This window comes from Nyctibius grandis, chromosome 16, assembly GCF_013368605.1.
Source record: "Nyctibius grandis isolate bNycGra1 chromosome 16, bNycGra1.pri, whole genome shotgun sequence".
In the NCBI taxonomy this organism is placed as follows: domain Eukaryota; kingdom Metazoa; phylum Chordata; class Aves; order Nyctibiiformes; family Nyctibiidae; genus Nyctibius; species Nyctibius grandis.
In genome coordinates, this window is record NC_090673.1 from 1,100,680 (window position 1) to 1,119,960 (window position 19,281).

The 19,281-nt window shown below is 50.5% G+C and overlaps 1 protein-coding gene across 3 annotated transcripts in view; it reads left to right on the plus strand.

The window, feature by feature from the left end:
- Positions 1-19,281, plus strand: part of NR6A1 (nuclear receptor subfamily 6 group A member 1) — a 74,515-nt gene that overhangs the window by 52,858 nt on the left and 2,376 nt on the right. For 2 of the 3 annotated variants that reach the window (XM_068413686.1, XM_068413688.1), the window contains 7 exons: positions 6,304-6,534; positions 10,135-10,190; positions 11,657-11,814; positions 12,698-12,925; positions 13,372-13,626; positions 16,864-16,985; positions 19,125-19,277. In XM_068413686.1, the coding sequence (XP_068269787.1) occupies positions 6,304-6,534; positions 10,135-10,190; positions 11,657-11,814; positions 12,698-12,925; positions 13,372-13,626; positions 16,864-16,985; positions 19,125-19,277 (1,203 nt within the window). The remainder of the gene's footprint in view (positions 1-6,303; positions 6,535-10,134; positions 10,191-11,656; positions 11,815-12,697; positions 12,926-13,371; positions 13,627-16,863; positions 16,986-19,124; positions 19,278-19,281) is intronic. The other variant, XM_068413687.1, reaches the window with a different exon arrangement.

Sequence of the window (19,281 nt, forward strand, 5' to 3'; positions counted from 1 at the left end):
GAACTCTTCTTTGGCAGAAACAAATTCAGTGTGGAATAAGACTGTGGGCTGTGGATTTAATTGCTGGAAAGAGAGAGCACAGCTGAGATGCGCCAGCCGTGTCTCTGTTGCAGCATTTCTCCTCTTTTCAGTACTTGGTTGGTGCTTTTTAAAACGTGACCACGCTCTCTGTGTCTCCATAAACGTAACATCTTTTTACAGTACAGAGAATAAGGTTGTAGGCAGCCTCTTTCTTCCCCCTCCCCTTTTCTTTTTTAAAGGAGCTGAGGAGGCTTGTCCATTTAAATTAACCTTTATCCCAGCTGGGCACACAAATGTTTTTGTTTTAGTTCACAGAGGGTTAATGCTATTCAGGCTCTCGCCATGGCCGGGCTGATCAGGGCAGCACAATCTGCTCTTTGAGCCCGGCCTAGCCAGGCAGGACATGGTGCCTTCGCCCACGTCCAGCGCGGGGCTGGGACCCCCATCTGCAGGGTCGCTGGGGGAGCAGGACACCCCGGCCCATTGTGGGCTCAGCCGCCCAGGCCGCTGCTGGCCCGGGGAGGGGCCACCGCACAGATAATTTAATCCCTGTGTTCATCGATGATAAGTTAAAGAAAAGCCCCTTACGCAAACGTGCCTGGGTTTGGGGGTGGCCTTGTTTGGGCAACGCAGCACTCTGCAGGGAGGGGGGAGTCACCCCGGCTCTCTGGTTGAATTTAACAAGGTGGTTTTCTTGAAACTAAAAATTGACAATGAAAAAAATCGTTAGGAAAGACAAGGGGGAAAAGAAGCCTGTAAGATGTTTGTTTGTGTTTGAGGCATCATCAGAGGCAAGCGAGATTTTGTTAGGATTTCAGTAACACGTGTGTGAGATCTCCCCCTCCCCTCCCCAAACAGCTGGTATTTAGCAGCTTGAGATTTAAACCCAGCTAAAGGGTACTGCTGGGTGGGTGACAGGGCAAGTTAATCACAAAGCAAATAACATCTTTTCAACTGTGTATCATTTAAATATATTAATGAATTGCAGTGACGAGTGTCACCTGTGATCTTTTTTCAGCTGTAAAAGATTTTTGTGGCTGTAAATCACTTTCTGTTGTTTAACTGGGAAGTTGCAGCTTTCTGCATCCTCCCTCTTGCTTTTCAGCAGGACCAAATCCCAGCACTCTCTGCTCAGAGCGTTTGGGTGAGGGTTTGTGCCTCGATTTTCCCCTCACTCTAGGAAATACAGTCTTTGTGCTCCATTATAAAGCACCAGTATCACCAGTCACGCACGCTGGCTGCACCGACGCTCGCTCTCATTTCCGAGGTGGGTCTCTCGCAGGGAGCTGTGGGTGCTGTGTGGTTTTAAACTGCATCCGCAGGGGTGGGTGCGATCCTTCTCGCAGCCGTGGGGACCGGCAGAGGTGAAGCCAGCGCCTGGTGCCCTCCGGGAGCGCGCCGTGCTGCCCGCCTGCTCCCTGAGCACCGGGGGCACTTGCCGGTCGCCTGCTCGGGGCATCTGTCCTCAGGGGTGACACAGGTGGGAGCAGCGACAGGGGCTCGCTGAAGGCTGGACGTGTGTCCCGATACTTTATTTGTTGTGTATTTTCTATGGTCGTTCATGCGCTTTAGTGTTTTCTGTATGTGTCTTTGCCATCTGCTTCAGCAGGATTCGAAGGTCTTTCCTTTGGAAATTGATCGGAATTTTAATGTAAAAATTATCAAGACTACTCTTTTCACTTAGGGGAAAAGCAAGTCTCACAAAATAAGTGTATTGCTTCTACCATTTGCCTTATAAAACATAGACAAGGAGAGATTTCTTCTCTTTCTCCGTCTTCTGTGACTCTTGTGTAACATCGTAATATTCTTGGAGAATTTACATTGTATTAAAATGTGGTATGAAACCTACCATGACCTTTGAAAACAATACATCCTTTAATGTGGCTTCGGGGAGGGGTTAGCGAGGGAGTAGCCATAAAAATCTTCAGGGTTCAAGATGAGGTTGAGATTTTTGTGAGTGCTTTTGTCGTAGCAGCAACTGTTTGATTTAGTGGCCCCCGCTACAATGGGTTGTGAGAACAAAGCCGGAATATCCCGTGTATGAGTTGGTTAAATGTGAGACCCATCAGGAAAATTGAGGGAGGGGGGAGCTTCCCCAGCCCTCTCTCTCTGAAATAAACATGTGCAAGGTATTTGGAAAATCTTCCAATCAATTGCTTTGTTTCTTAACCTACATTGTGTGATATGGCTTTTGAAACCAGAGGAATCGGTGAGACGAGAGGCAGCAGAGCCAGGGAGCAGGGAGGGCTACTTGCTTTAACATTATACTTACTGTGTGTTTTGATAGTCTAGTGAAATTTGAAGGTTAAGGGAGCTCAGAGCACCCCCAGTGCAAAACTGCTTTGAATTTGCCTGTGCTTTACCGTTTCTGTGAAGTTCGCTGCCGTTCTGCCCCGGCCGTCCCAGCGTTCGCCTGCACCAGGCGCTTGCGTTAAGTAGGGTGAGAAATAGCAAAGGTCAGGAGCCGGCGAACGCGTGGGCACGGGGGGAGCGTCTTGGCCCTGCTCACGGTTCCTACAGGGTTTTTTTAACCTCTGAAACTCTAAGACTTTCCATAGGTAATGATCTTTTATCTACCGGTTTTATTGGAGCGGCAGTTTAGGGGTGCACAGACCCCTCTCTAGCCCCTGGATGTCTGTCTTTGTTCACGGTGTGTGCCGCTGTTCTGCCGTGAATTTTAATCTGGAAACGCACCCAATTAAGTGTTTCTGCAGGGAGGCCCGTGCGGTTATTGTGGGGATGGGGCCATTCACACCACCGCGCCGTCACCCTGCTGGCGGGGAGACCGGGACGGCGAGGGAAGGATTGTGATTCCTCCTCGCTCTATCATCCGAGCTTCCCCCGTTCGCCAGGCGACGGCTCTATTCTTCCCACAACAAAAAAGCTGCGCCGGGAGATGAGCCCTCGTGTCTGTCCTGGGCTTGGGTGAGGAGGGAGCCCCGTGACCTGCCGTGGGACGGACGCTGCGGGCTGGGGCCCCGCAAAGCCGCAGCAACCCCATGTCCTCATCAGCCTTGTGCCCGGTGTGGATAAGCTGGTAGCTTCATGGCTCCCTGATTCCGCCCCAGCGTGCCCAGCAGCCAGCGTGGCCGCTGACCCCGGGATCCCCAGCGATTTATGGCACTGCTGGGGGAGCAGGGGGAGGGCCGGGAGCAAAGCTGGGGCTGAGCTGAGCCCTGCAGATAGAGGACTCTTCTGTCCCAGGTTAATCCCCTGGCCCCCTCCCAGCGTTATCAGATAGCTGAAGGTAGAGATTATGCAATTGGTGACTACAAAGTCACGTTTAGCCGCCTGCCTTCAGCGAGATGCTCCGATAGCCCCGTCCTGATGTGTGCCAGCATTCCTCTGCAGTCCTCATTAAACACATACCTGAGCTTGTCTGTCCTGTAAAACTGGGAATGCCTTAGTGTGGTGATGACACCGTGAACGTTTCTTCAGTTAAAGTTTGTGTTTCCTTCATTCATCCCTTTATTTTAAGGTTTTATAACAATGGCAGTGAAATTTGCGGAAAAGTGCAAATTTGCATGCTGTGCATTAGCAAACCTTTTAAAGATTAACAGGGACTGCTTATGGTTTCTACTGGGTTTGTGGAGAAAGCTGCTTGTGAGTAAGAGCAGCTGGTTTAGATTTTTACTTGGCAAAACCAGTTTAATTTCTGATCCTGATACATTTGGCTCATTTATTTCTGTTGTGTTCACATGTTCTCCAGTAGTAAGAAGCTACACACTGGTTTGCCAGGTTGCTTAGGCTTTATCGAGATTGGAGAGGACTTCACTGTGACTGCGACCTCCTGCTGCTCCAAAAATCCTGTAGATAAAAAGACCTTTGTCTCAGAAAACTCCCCGGTCAAACCTAAGTGAGGAAAACCAGGCTCAGTGTTGTCGTGCTGAAGTGAGTTTGAACCAACTCGTCTTCACAGGCCGGTGCTGTCCTAAGGTTGGGGATTTTCAAGGTCTGTATCATTTCACGGAGTGATACAAAACAGGAACCGGGGGGTGTGGGCAGCACACCAGGCACTGCCACATATTCCTGATTTCCCCGTTGATTTGAACTGTAGCTGTCGTGTGAGCTCCTGCAGCACAGAAGTTTCTCCTCTGCGTTTTGAGCAGCTGGCTGTAGAGGAATAACTTCCTACACAGCACAGCCTGCGTCCGCAGGGCAGGGTCCTGGAAAGCCTGTGTGCTTCTTGGGTCTCCTAAGCAGCTTGCCTTTAACTAAATGTGATTAAATATATGTATCATACAAACTCCAGAGGGAAAGGACTGAGACACTGAGGTTAAACTCTGGTACCTGAGGCTCGCGTGGAGAACCACGTGCAGCATCCATCCCCAGGGAGCTGCAGAGAACCGGTGTCGCCTCCTGGGTCCTGCTTTAGCTGTGGGTATTTCTGCCCATCTGAGATTGCACAGTCACACGTTCAAGCCAAGAAATACCAGAAATAATCTAGTTTAAGCAGCATCCCTAGGAAATGCGTGACAGTAAAAGACAGAAGTGTGGTTCCTTGAGTCCCGTTGCTCCAAACCAAAGTGATGTCTGTTCTGTTCCTCGGTGCCTCTACCTTGCTTGGCCAGGGTGATCTAGTCAGCCGGGTAATGATTGTTTGACATTTGGGAAGGCAGCCCCATGAAGTCTACTGCAGATTTCTGTGTACCCCTGAACACACTTGAATAGTGCTCACCTTCAAAGTGCAGCTGTTTGCAGCTATTGGGATATTAATGGGTTAAACCTCTGGGGTGGGGGAAGGCAGCTTGGCCTGGCGTGCGAGGGGTTAAGCTGCTTGGCTGTGCTAAACATCTGCTACTGGAAAAGCTGCTGGTGGGACTTGCTGGCGTTATTTGAAGTGTGGCTGGCTGTTAACGTGAAGCAAGGTTTAGGCCTCCCTGCGCAGAGGATCCGTCGGGGTTCACTACCTGCGGCTCTTCGGCCATCACTGACATCCTTTCCGTTTGACATCTGTGTGTACAGAGATCGCTGCCCGCTCACAGCTTCTCGCTGAGCTGTGCATCGTCCCCACCCTGTCTCAGAGGCAATGTTAGTCTTGATACTGAATTTAATGTGACAGCTCCTGTTGCTGGGAGTCCTGCAATTCACGTTTTTCACCATCCAAAGGTCTTCCAAAGATTTGGAAAAGGAACAGCAGAATCACATAATTAACCGTACCATCATTTCTGTAATGACGAGTAACGTCATTCCCTTGGGTTCTGGGTGGTGGCTTGTGCCATGAGGCTTTTGCTGGCACTGCTGGAGCTGGAGGAGGAATCGAGGAGGTGAGCGGGTCCCCCTGCTCGCCCCCAGGAACACACAAGGTGTGACAGCGTTTGGTGTTCGTTGGTGTGACAGTACTTGGTGATCATTGATGTGACAGCATTTCATGTTCATTGGTATCCGCCCAGCACGATTTCTGTATTTGCCCTCCCTGGTCTGTGCAGTTGAGGGGGGCACTTTAGACCCTTTTTCCCCTTAGGGTTCCTGTTCCTCTCTGCTAACAACAGCACGACGTTCGATGGAGGCTGTTGGGGAGAGCCACGCTCTTGACCCCGCTCCAAGGGTCCTGTCCCGGCGGTGGGAAGGTGAAAGCCGGAGCCTCCCCTTGCAGCCGTGCGCCGCCGCTCTCCAGCGAGGATCCGCACGAGCCTGGCAGCCGGCTGCCTCCTGGTGAAACCTGCCCTTACAGAAACTCAAGGGTTTTCCTGCTGCATGCCCGCAGCGGGGGCTGGCACCGCCAGGCACTGAGAGCCATGTTCAGAGAAAAACCTGCGTGTTGGGAATAAACTGCCGGGGCAGTGCAGCACGCTTGCGCCGTGCTGGTGAGGAAACATCATCCATCTCTTTGCTGCCATCCCTCGTCTTCGTTCAGTACCGCTGAAGGGAATACATAAGGTCGTGCCAGGGAAGTGCCTGGGGACTCGTTTGGCCCTCGGGCGACGGGGTTTGACCTCCTGCCCACAGAGACAGGACACCCTGTTTCACGGCAGAGGCAGGCACCGCAGCGACGTGGCCTCTTATGGCTTTACCGTGCGCTCCTCGCGATCTGAACGGCGCTTTGTTTCCCAAACTACTTTAATTTCTGATGAATTGTGTGACTAAAGGCATTTCCGAGAGGCTGGTTTGTAAACAAACTTGGGGTTTCCTTTTCTTCATTCTTCTTGCCGTGCTCTGCTTTGAGGGGGTTTGTCTGGGCAGACCAGGGGTGCCAAACCTTTCCCAGTCCCCTCGGTCGAGTTTCTGATCGCTCAGCGAAGCCCTTTTGCTGACCACAAAGCCTTTCCTCTTCTCTTCCAGATGAGCGGGTGGATCAGCGAACCTGCCTGATCTGCGGGGACAGAGCGACGGGGCTGCACTATGGCATCATCTCCTGCGAGGGCTGCAAGGGGTTCTTCAAGAGGAGCATCTGCAACAAGCGGGTTTACAGATGCAGTCGGGACAAGAACTGCGTCATGTCACGCAAACAGCGCAACAGGTGCCAGTACTGCCGGCTGCTCAAATGCCTCCAGATGGGGATGAACCGAAAAGGTAAAGAACACGGGGCTTTTTAGTGGTGGAGGCACAGACATGGGCCAGTGTTAGCAGTGCGAGCTGCCCTTCCTCAGCTGCCACTCTGTACTGCAGTTCTGCCTCTCAGGTTCTTGACGAGAAAAAGTGAAACTTCAGCACAATTAGGCATGGATGGAAAATTCTTCCTGAACTACTTTGTTACTGTATTGGAGGAAAAATCTGTGTGAATTGAAAGCACATATACGTATTTGGAGAACTGATCATTGTGGTCACTTTTTTCAGGGAAAGTAACAATTTGTTATTGTCCCTCCTGACGGATCTGTCCTTGCATCTGGAGCGAGGCGATCGCTGTTCCTGTGCTGTGCTTCGATATACTAACGTGGCAAGAATGAGTGCACTGAAATAGGCTTTTAAATTCCCAGAGATGAGAGTCAGACTTGCCCTGTATAATCTTCAGGATGGAAAATCTTAAGTAGCTCAGAAACTAATAATAAAAAATAGATTGGGATTGATTTCAGTGTCATGTCTCTAGTTTTCACTCCAATCTTTTGACTTTTTAATCTCTGGAAATGTTGTTACCCGTTACGAGCAGAGATTTCTCGGTTTGGCAGCAGACGGGAGCCTGGGCAGAAGCAGGTGCTGCAGTAGCACAGGGGCTGCTCACGCTCCCTTGGGGACGTGCAGGTGGGACGGCGGGAGGGACCCCTTTGGGCCACCAAAGTGTCACCTCGTGTTTTTCAAATGTAGCTATTGATGCCTTTAGTGTCATCGTTCCTGTGAAAGCCGCTGCCAAAAGCACTAAAACTTCCATAAATTTACTGCAAATCCACCAGGATCTTCCTTAGCAAATGCGTCTTGGGGCCGAGATGGAAAGCTTACCTCCTGCCTGCTGTGATTACGAATTACCTTGGGGGGGTTTGTTCGATGGAGAGGACACTGGCCCCGGTCACCCTTTAACCCGGGCAGCGGGTCCGGGAGCAGCAGCGCTGGCGGGTTCCTGCGTTCTCCTCCGTGGCTGCAGCGCGGGTGTCTCCGCGCCGGCCTCGGGCCTGCATCAGGCGGGGGAAGGTGTTTGCCTTCCCGAAGCCCTGCCTGCCCCCGCCTGCCTCCCCCGGAGCCCCGCTCGGGCCCTGCCCTCGGGCCCTGCCTGGTGCCGGCAGCACGCGCCCCGGTGGCGGCGGGCGCGGCTCACCCGCGGGGGCGCAGCGCCCCCTGCCGGCCCCGCCGCCCGCCCGGCGGTGCCGCCGTTCCCGGTGCCCGCAGCGGGTGTCGGGGGGTGTCGGACCGACCCCAGAGCGCACCGGACCGTGTGTGGGGAAGGGGCTCGGGAGGCCCCTGCCCCTCGCATCCCCCCGGCGGGTCCGTGTTACCCCTCCGAGGGGCACCCGCCCGCCTGCCCTACAAACCCGCTGCTTACACGGGGACGGGGCCCGGTTCTTCCAGCCTCGACCTTTTTTCTGTATTTGTCTTTTTTCCCCCAACAGGTACTAGGTTAAGGAGCATTTTCTTCAGTATTTTCATGCCACGGTGCCCAAACTATTGAGTGATTGAGTTGCAAAGCTGCTTCAGAACTGGGGCTAAACGTAGTTATTTTTGAGTTTAGGGGAGACACGGGGCTCAGCATCGGGGGGAAGATCTTTGAGGAGACTTTGGCTGTTGTGCAGCCCTGTACGAGACAGCTCCTTTGGAGAGAGTGTGGGTGTGAGAACCACCCGGATCTTGTGAAGTCTTTTTTGATGGACCACCAGCAAAAACGTTACTGCATTTTGCTGCAGACCTTGGCTAGGTGATGCAACCAGCAAGACGTCCAAAAGTCCCATTTTAGAGAAGATCTGGAATGTACTGTGGTCTGGGAGCTGGGGGGGTTCAAAGTCCGAGCTGCAGGCGGCAGGGAGTGGTGCTGGCCCACGAGGGCTGAGCTTTGCAGCAGAACGTCTTTGTCTTTGCTGATACTAAACTAAAAGCAGTAAGAGAGAGCTAACCATGATGGCTTAGTTTTACATCAGCCACATTTTTTTAATGAGAAACAAATGGTTTTTTGAAAGAGCTTTCATAGAAAATAAATAGCCTTGTTTGTTAAAATGAGCTTGTTGTCTTGCTATAGCTTAAAAGATCAGTGTGATGTAGAAGATAACCATAACTGGTTTATGTCCTGTGTTTGTGGCTTCTCCAGTGTGCTTCAACGGATGCTGTCTGGCATTTCAAATAAAAATACTTGCTGTTCTGTGGAGGTGATAGTTTGCATTAGAAGGATTAAAGCCGTGTTGCTGATCTTGTAACATGTTGTAAGGCGCTGCAGGGATTGCTGTGCTGGGCTGGCGGAGCTGGAAATCATCAGGACAGCTTTGTGTAGTGATTTGCGTCTCTTGACTCCGTGGTTACGATTCAGGAAAATGCAGTTTATGTCCCAGCGTGTGCGTAGCTTTGCCTCGCTACCATCGCCCTGAGCGTACCCGCGTGTGTAACCCGCGAGCTGCAAGTGCAGCACTGCGGCAGACGGGGGTGATTTGAGTTGGGGGTATCTAAAATCATGCAGCAGTGTGGCTTTTCTGCTATGGAAATTTTTCCTTAAGTTTTGTGCCATTTTCTGCTTTGGGAGGGCCTCCCGCAGCCCCGGGTGCCAAGCAGGCTGAGGCCGGCCGGCAGCAGCAAGGTCACCGCGCAGCTGGGGAGAACCTCCTGCCAAGTCTGGCCAGGTCGCAGTGGGAAAGAGATTGGGACCTGATAAACAGGGGGACCCGGCCCGGGAGAGGAGGTGCACGAGGAGCAGAGGAGGTCCTCGAATGCTGTTGTCTTCTGCAGAGCTGCTCTGCCAGTAAGGAGAAAAGCAGGGCAAAGAGGAAGGCGGAGAAGCAGTTTCAGGATAGTCTCTTTACTCGCACTTCACTGAAGCTCCCTGGAAATTGTTTAAAGAGCCTTAAAAATGTAGCTGCTGTGTTGAGCAGCTAGGCTGCCCTTCTGAAACGAAACTGCATAGCTCGGTCTAGTAACTCGGATATTAGACAGCGGCTTTGCACGCAACCGCTGGGTAAAACATCTCCCCTCCGTTTTCCCTGACAGCTGCAGGGGACCTGACCCCCCGAAGTGCCAGCGGTGTTAGTGGTTACCAGCACAGGGCTTTATCTCCGTGCTGTCGGCAGCGCGGGTCGGCGGCTCTCCAGGCTCGCGGTGGCTCGAGGGCTGGGGGCAGTGGAGTTAGAAATGCCAGCACTCACATTTCGTTTTCTAGCAGTCGTGGGCATTCGTTGGGTTATTTCTAGAGGTGAAGTAGGGTGGATTTCCCTGCGCCACTTCTCAAATTATTCTGGAATTAATTGTGATAAAGGACTTGCTATTCCTTCATTACCTGTCACTCAGCGATCACATGAAGAATACTAAACTCCCCAAGCAGCCCCATCAATGTGTGTGTGCCCTTCGGGGTGAGGATCCTGGTGTGTACTGCTCAAGCTCGCCAGTGCCCTGGAAAGCACTGGAGGTTTCTGTGTAAACTTCTTTGATGACCAAAATGAATCTTTTAAGATATAAAGATTTTTATTCAAAATAGCAGATATCTTCTTATGTGTTTCTGGAATACCGAACAGTCGCGTTCCTCATCAAGGTTTGCTTGTTTTCTTTCAGCAATCAGAGAGGATGGCATGCCAGGAGGCAGAAACAAAAGCATTGGACCTGTCCAGGTGAGCACATCCGACCATTTCTCCATGGGTCCCTTCAGCTTTTGCTCCCTCGCCCTTGGCACGCGGGTGGTGGGCTTGGACCGTGGCAGAGCTCGGCGTGGGATGGGTCGGGGCTGGTTTGACTGAGCCTTTCTCGGCCCTGCCCATGCTTCCTGCTGGTGTAGCAGGGCTTTGGCTCTCCACAAGTGTCATGAACAGGAGGTTTGTAAATAAACCTCGGTGCTTGCTTGTCCCCGAGGGGTCACAATGTAGCCCCAGGGTGCCTGTGTGAATACACGGGCTCTCTGTCCTCTGTGAGCCGCACAAGGACAGCCGTCCCTCTGCTGCTCCCAGTAAATCTCACGGGCCGCCTGCTGCAATTCCTTCGGTTGTTGCAAGCGGGGCACCCAGTAAATGTCTCGCTGATTGATGGCACAGCTTGTCCGGAGACGTCTTGTAAAGCGCGAGGTAATTCAGCACAGCGGCTCGTACTGCACGCGTGAGAAATGATGGCCATTTCCAACTCGCTTCCAGAAAAGCGGTCCTTTAAAAGTTTACTATTTATTTTAATAAAATAGAAATAACACTGAAAGCATTTTCTGTGACTCTGTGTGCCTGTGAAAAGACTGCTCGCCCCAGTCCGGAACCAAGCCCTGAAAAGCCGAGCAAGCAGATGCTGTGCTTGCTCAGTGAGATCATAGCATCACAGAATCATCTTCCCGTATTTTGTGACAGCCTCGCTAAGGGACGTGCACAGAATTAAAAATTTAAAAAAGCCCAGAAACTTGTGTGTTGCATTTTCCCCACTACTGATGCAGCGTTTCTCCAGGAGCATATCCAGTACTTTCTTGAAACTTTATACTTCAGTGAACTCCATTTTAAAATTTTTTTTTAGTCCAGTTTTGCTTCATATATATTAATCTCTAATCCTTGTTTTAAGTATTAGATGCTTGATCACTTCTTTAGGTGCCACCTGGTTCTTACCTGGGGAAAAATGCTGAACAGTGATTCCCTGTAAACATTTTCCTGTCTAATTTTATGTGTCACCTTGCCTCTCTCAATTGTTTTATCAAACCAAAGCCTGCCCCAGCTTTTGCCTTTACCTCTGCCGAGTACAGAGTGATGTTCCTGATGAACTCAATTACTCCCAGGTTTTTCCCCGTGTGACAGTGGCTGATTTACAGCTCGCTGCTGTGTGTCTTTGACATCTTCTTTTCACGTGTCCGTTCCTGTCTGCTGTGTTACCATCACTTGAATTGTACTGCAGGCGCTGGAGGTCACCACAATTAGCTGTAAATAGAGTTTTTCATGTACGTTGTTAGATGTAAAGGAAAGATGAGGTCTGCAGGAGTGGTGAAGCGTGTCTCCTGGTGCAGGGTGGTTTCAGCCCTGTTGGATGCAGACGTATGGTCAAGGTGTTCGTGTACAGAGGCTCTGCCTTGTTTCCATCTCAGCTGAAGTAACCGTAATGGTCCTGTATTTGACAGATATCGGAGGAAGAGATTGAGAGAATTATGTCTGGGCAAGAATTTGAGGGAGAGGCGAACATGTCATGGAGCAACAACGGAGACAGTGACCATAGTTCCCCTGGAAATGGAGTTTCTGAGAGCAACCAGCCTTCACCCGTTTCTACTCCATCTTCAAGGTGGGAATGACCCCGGAAGGATTTCGTATTACAGTGATCTTGCCTGTTGTTCCCTGAGTGATACTTTGGGTCAATGTAGGAAAAATATCCCGTGAGTGCACCTTTGTGTAAACTGAGCGTACTGCAGATTCTTACACCTCTAATTGAGTTTTAAGCAAGAGAGACGCTGGTTTGGAGAGAATTGAACTGGGAGGTGAAACACTCGTGAGCAAAGGAAGAAGAAGGCAATGTTGAGTTAAAATTATATTTAAAATAGATCTTTTAATTTGTATTGATAGTTTTTTCTGCAGATCATGGAATCTTGATTACTTTTCACTGTTCATTCTACATAACCTCTCTTTCTGCACTGTGCTCAGATTTTGAAAATCAATGACTCCCTTTAGGTTACTAATGGGTGGCGTTATATTGATGCCAGTTACTGTTAGGGCTGGCCTCCCGATGCAGCCTTTGACTGTAAACACGGTGAGAGTCTCAGACTTGCATTCCAGCTGCTTTCAGTGGCATCTTTAGCTCGGAGGTATTTGTGTTCATTGGCTGTGTAAATTCTTAATTCACAGTCCTAGATTCTGGCCCCTTACGGAAGCCGGGCTGGAAACGCTCAGGCAGTTGGGTTTCTGTTTTAGTCTCCAAATGGCTGCTCAGCAGCAGTTCCCACATCTCCACGGAGTGGAACTAGCGCTGAGCCAGGCTCACCGTGAGGCAGCTGTAAGGCGTCTGGTCTGCACGCTCTCAGTTATTTCCAGTGTAGGATTTAAATACGAAGGCATTTTCCATTCTGTTTACTTTCCCTGTTTTTATTAATGTTTCTCTTGGAGCTGGATGCAATATTTTAATGAATCAGGTGGAATTTTGGGGGTATATTAAAAAGCTTTTCCTTTTCCAGTAGGTCCGTGGAGCTGAATGGATTCGCTGCACTCAGGGATCAGTATATCGGGACGCCGGTGTCCACGCACTATCAGTACCTCCCGCACCTTTTTAGCTATTCTGCTCACTCGGCTCTGATGCCCCCCCAGACACGCAGCCTGGACCCCCAGTCGCACAGTCTTATCAATCAGTTGGTGTCAGCAGAGGACCTGGAGCCGCTCGGCACGCCGATGCTCATTGAGGACGGGTGAGTGCGCGTGCCGCGGTGCAGGAGGCTGCCCAGGGCTGCGGGTCCCTGGCTGCCGGGTGGGTGCAGCTGTCCCTGCCTGCACACGTGGCCTCGGCTTGTGCTGCAGGGGCTGCTGGTGGTGAGGGGATGGCTGGGTGCATGCGTGTACAGCCCGATCGGCGTGGGGGGCACGTCCGTGGGGAGAGGATGCAGCCGCAGCGCAAGCAGCAAACCAGCCCGTGTCCCGTGGGTGGCCTGTGCCCTGGCCCGGGGCTGGAGCTGGCGTGCACGGACCTTGTGTGGGGTTTCAGGCTACGTGGCCAGGTGACGCTCTGGGCACCCGCACGTTGGGTGCTTGAACACAAATTCCTGTGGCGTTTGCCTTGCTTTTCAGGTGCCTCATCACATGATGCCATTCGATGTTTTTAACGGTTTTTATGCCTTCATGTTAACTGTGCCTGCAGGTATAAAGTGACTCAGGCAGAGCTGTTTGCGTTGTTGTGTCGTCTGGCGGATGAATTGCTTTTCAGGCAGATTGCTTGGATCAAGAAGCTGCCCTTCTTCTGCGAACTCTCCATCAAGGACTATACCTGCCTGCTCAGCTCCACGTGGCAGGAGCTGATCCTGCTCTCCTCGCTGACTGTTTACAGCAAGCAGATCTTTGGTGACCTTGCAGATGTCACCTCCAAGTACTCTCCCTCTGACGACGAGCTGCACAGGTGAGACATGGGGCTGAGCCTGCGGGTAAGGGAGTGAGATGTAGGGCTGGAGCAGCTGTCGGGAGGACAGTGGTCAGGCGCATATTTCTGGCCCTGTGACCGACTAACCACCTCTCCTGGACAGGTCACCTCACCTGCTGCTATTTTCCTTTTCTATTTTTAGGGAATGGTTGTTTCAGACTTAGAAAGTACACCATGGCTAGTCAGTGTTGAATAAGAACTTCCTCCTGCAGGGGAAGGTGCATGGTGCTGTGTGGTGCTGTTTGAGGTTCCCGTGGCAGTGCTGTCGTCCTCCAGCGCAGCCCTACAAACCACCTTTTTTATGGGGAGAGTAAAACTACCCAGCACTTTGGGTAACCCTGAGATACAGAACGGAAGGTCTTATTTAAAAACCCTTTGGGCCCGTGGAAAGGTTGTTCACAAAGCTAGTTGTCTGTATTATCAAAGTGTTCATTATTAATTGCTATTTCATTGTTTTCATTACATAAATTTAAAGATGTTGCAACTTTGCTCTTGTTTTTTCCATAGTACGTGCTATCTGATGCTCTGAGGAACCTGACTTTCATTTATCATGTTGGTCAGGGTGTTGTTTTTTGATTTGGGTGTTTTGTTTTGTAGTCTTGATGCCAGACAGATCCTCCTTTTGGTAGCAGACTCACAGTCTCACGAGATTATGGCAGAATAGGTAGGATTTACAGAAACTGCTGCCCACCTTCCCTTTTAGCACCTGCCCTGTTTGCGCTCTGCCCTTGCTAGGCTTGGCGATTTTGCAAGAGTCACCAGGAGATCTGGGTGTCTGGTGAGCAGAGATTTAAAATTCTGCTGTGCTGCTCAGCCATCGCAGTGTCTAAGGGTTCCTCGAGGTTCCTTTGTGCATCTGTTGTGCCACCCGGAGGGGCTGGCTGGCTGAGACCACGGCGGAGGCGAGTGGAGGAGCCGAGAGCTGGACCCAGGTGTCTCATTTCCTGGGGCAGGTTCCTCCGCGGCGCCGTTCTGCCCGGCCATTCATCGTGCATCTGGTGCTGCTCGTGCGAGGAGCAGTAAGGGTCATAGAAAACCACAACACCACTTGTTCCTGCATTCAGCCGTCCTTTTGTTCCTGCTGTCCTGGTCAGAGCCTCAAAAGAGAAGTGTTTGTTTCATTTTGGGTTTGCGATAAAAACAAGCGAGAGGTAAGAGAACAAGACAAAGGAGGAATCCTTGCCCTTCAGAAATGGGCAATTCAGAGCTGGTCGCCTTGAAAGTCCTTCAGAGAAGATCTGTGCACATGGATGAAAATAGGTGTTCTTGGGAGTGCCATGTTTCTGCAGTCTCTTCTTCTGATTTAGCTGCTCGAGTATCATTAATTGTCATTAGTAACATGGGAAAATGCGCACCAAAAAAAAGCCATTTGGGGGGAAGTTGCACAGATGAGCAGTCTCGAGCTGCGTGGCTCCCTCCCGCTTGTCTTTGCGGCCGTTCAGCCATAGCGTGACCGTCTGCAGGCGGCAGCGGGGCAGCTGTGGGCATGGCTCTCCCTGTCCAGTGCACTCCTGGAAAAGCTGGTCCCTTCGGCTTGGTGGGGGGCTCTTACGGAGAGGTGTCTGACTTGTGGGTTTCCTCGAAGAGCCCCCGTTTCCTCTGGCGTTGATCAGTAGTGGCTGCAAACTGAAGTTCATTAGATCTCACAGCCTGTTGAAGAAATCCTGCTGAGCTGTGATAGTCTGGTGCTCTGGGGTTAATTCGTGTTCTTATTTAGCAAAAACGGTGGGAGCAATGCTCATGCTTAGGTAGGTGCTGAGTGAAGGCATAGGACGAGCTCCCCAGCCCCTGTGTTTTAATCTCTTCTGACAACTGGCTAAATGTTTGCCTGCTAGATCAAATGTTTTCTTTTATTGTGCTGCTTTTCTGGAGGTGAATATGAAATGAATAGATTCCTGACCTCCCCCAGCACTCCTGATAGTGCTTCCCTTCCCCCTCCTCTCCAGCTGATCCCGATAACTCCCCGCCTGAAACTTGCCTGGTGTAAACTGCGAGGCAAAGTGTGTGGAGGAGTCAGTCCTCGAGAAGAAATAGGGCTGTGAAAAACAGAAGAGCTTTGTTTGAAAGGGGGAGGAAAGTATGCACGGAAAAGTAAGACAGTTCAACTGCAGGAATGAGAGAAGAGCTCTCCTGGATTTATGAAGTGATGAGTGGCTGGTAAAAATGTGCATGCTCTAAAAACAATTAAACCCAGCAGACGACTGAGTGGTCTTTGTGCTCATTAACTTCTTGAGCTTTGCAATCTTGCACCTGCAAGATTTTTAATGTCAACTTGAGAGCAAGAAAACTTGTACAACTTTAGATTAGCCGACAAGGCTTTCATCGCTTACAATATTACTTTCTTGAAGAAGTGACCTGCAGTTCAGACAGCTTGTTTGCACTTCTCTGAAGTCAAACTCCACCATGCATTTTACAAATAACTTAGAAGTAAACAAACACACATGCCAAAATAAGGTATTATTCAGTGAAAAGAGTTCTATTTCTGTTCTATTCAAAGATGGCTTTCTGGCTGTGCTCTTATTCTTTGTGCTGTACAATGCCGGAGCGCAGCTGAAGCTTCCCTACACACTTCTGTCCCACTTCTGAGTGTTTTTGCAATATGTGGGTTCTTTGAAACCAGGGGTATTGCTGTGAGATGTGTTCCCAAGAGGCAGTTCTGGCTGTTGGCACGCGTGGGATGGTCTCCAGAGCGTGCCTGCGGGCTCGGCTTCTGCCTCTTGCTTATGCCACGGCAGCCCCTTCTGCAGGAGGACCTCATTCTGCACCTGCAAAATCTCCATCAGGCAATTTCCCAGGAGATTTGGGGGAGATTTACATTCCCTGTGCGTTGGCGTGCCCTCTCTCACCTGTCTGTCCCTGGCTTCCCTTGGCAAGCGTGGACGCTCGGGAGCGACGCGCAGCTTGTTTTTGGCAAACAGCACAGATTCAGAAATGAATGGGCTGTGCGTGGTGAGATGCTGCAGGGCAGGTGTGGGCGGTGGATCCAGACCCCAGCAGTGGATCCCTGACAGTCCACACTAGCAGCAGTGCTGTTCTGGTTGGATCTTGGTAGGCTTTTATTAAGCGCAGTGAATCCTGCATGTCCTGTTTGAGGGGGAAGGTTTAGAAGGACACAGCACGCGTTCTTCAGACTGCACAACCTCAGACCATAACCTTCTTGCCGTTATTGCCTGGACTGTGTCCCGTAAACGTTGATGTGTGATCTCTATCCTCCAGATTCAGTGAAGAGGGGATGGAGGTGATGGAGCGGTTGATCTACCTCTTTCGCAAATTTAACCAGTTGAAGGTCAGCAACGAGGAGTACGCGTGTATGAAAGCCATTAACTTCCTAAATCAAGGTGAGTCGATGAAGAGAAGGTGTCAGTCCCACTGGAGGAATTGTCTGAAACAGTCTGAGCAGTCTTTGCTTCCCTGATGAGAAATGGGAGGAAGGGACCCATGAAGGAGCTCGAGCTCAGAAACCCCTCTGTACGTGTTTGCCATCGTGCAGACCATGCACTGTGCAGAGCTTGGGTACCCGTGTGAAGAAATCCTGGAAGTGAATGAATCAATTTGCTTAGCCAGTTTTTATTGTCTGTAAACATAGACACCAAGGACAGTGAGTGTGTCATTTCACCTGGGTACCGAGGGTACCAACCCCAGAACAAGAATAGAGCAGAGGCGCTAGTGAAACCTTTCTGGGTAAGGTTTGGGTGAGTGATGACTTACCAGTTGCTAATGAACTTTTCATCGGGCAAAGATGTGTCTTCTAAAAGTATTATTGCTTTGGGTAACTGTTTAGGCAATGAACTGATACTTTAAAACTAAAATGCAGTTAATTTGCATTACTTTTTCTGAAGTAAACATTGACTATTTGCATAACAACTTTCGAAGACTCACAACTAGAAAATGTATTTGTTCGTTTTTCTGCTTTAAAGGGTTAATTTGTAAAACCAATTCTCCCCTTTTTTTAGAGCTTTTCTGACTCTTTAAAATATTTACCTTCAGGATATATACTGTGGTCACCTAGCTGGTTTGCTACTATTTAGATACTATACCTAATGCTAGCTCTTTAAAGTGAAGAGTAGTCACGAATGAAGTGTTTATGTGCAGGCAGTGAATTCTGCCTAAGAAGGGACTGTGTCCTCTGGTTGATTAACCAGCCCATTAAAGCTGGCAGTCCAGTCTGCCGCGAGACCCTAGACATTTCAAAATCCACGCAGAGTGGGCTGAAATAGTTTGGAATAGATCAGGTTTGTTCCTCACTAGTGCTTGTCCCTGTCTCCGCTCCCGTACGTTGTCCCAACCCGCTGCCTGTGGATCCCCTTTCCCATTTGTTGGGGCCTCGCAGGACGCTGCTTCTCGTCGTAAATGAAGACAGCTCTTGAGAGGCAACTGCTTAATACATGGCATTCAGCTGTAATTTTGGAAATAAATGTCCCCAGAGTCTTCTGTGCTGTGCAAGGTAGTTGCAGTCTGTAAAGAAGCGCCGCGGGCTCCCTCCTCCCCCACCGTTTCCAGCAGGAGATAGTGCTGACGCTTCACTCTGTGCCGGGCCGAGGTTCCGCTTTGCTTCCCTGGGCAGTTTCCTGACACTGGATAATGCACTTCTCGAGCTGTCTCCATTGTTTTCCAAAATGTATTTTCATTAACTTCCTGTCTTCTTTTATTTTTAGTTGAAGTTTGCAATTTTTTTATGTGAAATACCTGAGAATTATTTTTAACAGTCAGCTTTTGGGCAGTAGATAAATGCCTCTTCCGTCAGACGGTCTCACAACACTGAGCCTGCCCCGAGGGTCCGCAGCTTCCTTGCTCCTCCCAGGACCCCCAGCAGCGTGCCGGTGCCGTTGATCACACTGAACGGTGGCTGTGGGCCTTCCTGCCAGTTTGATAGCTTGGAAACGTCCGTTTTTCCTTTGCGTACGTTGCCTGACATTGGCAAAGCTAAATTTAAAAATAAGAAGTTGACAAGTTTATAAAGTTCATGAGACATAATTCATAAGCAGATGGGGAGAAATACGATGATACCTTGAATTATAGAGTTGAGCGCCTTCCTCAGCCCAGATGATATAGCTAAAATCAACGTGTTTCTGTCTGAGGAAGTGTGACGCTGAACCCGCTGTGAGGACTAAACCTTGACACCCAGCTGCTCCGCACCAGGCAGGCGGGGATTTAAGGCTGCTGGAGCTGGGATCTCCAGGAGCATCCACTGAGCTCTGCAGGCGTTAGCTGTGCTCGTGCTGGTCCTTCGTGGAAGGAAATCCTGTGCCCAGCCAGGCGTGTAAAGGCGCACCCGCGACGCAGGCACGCCGGGAGGGGAGACGGGGCTGCCAGTATGTGTCCCACTGGGCACTCGAAGCCAGTCTCAAGCAGAGAACCAGCGTAGGTTTTTAGCAATCAGTCTGTCTTTCCTGAAGAAGTGGCAGTAAGTGCGAGTCTGCTGCTCTTCTAGGATGTTCTCATCACATTTTCATTTCTCTAATCCTGTTCGCTTTCAGACATCAGGGGTCTGACTAACGCGTCCCAGCTGGAGCAGCTGAACAAGCGGTACTGGTATGTTTGCCAGGACTTCACAGAGTACAAATACCCACACCAGCCAAACCGCTTCCCGGATTTAATGATGTGTTTGCCAGAGATACGATATATTGCAGGTAA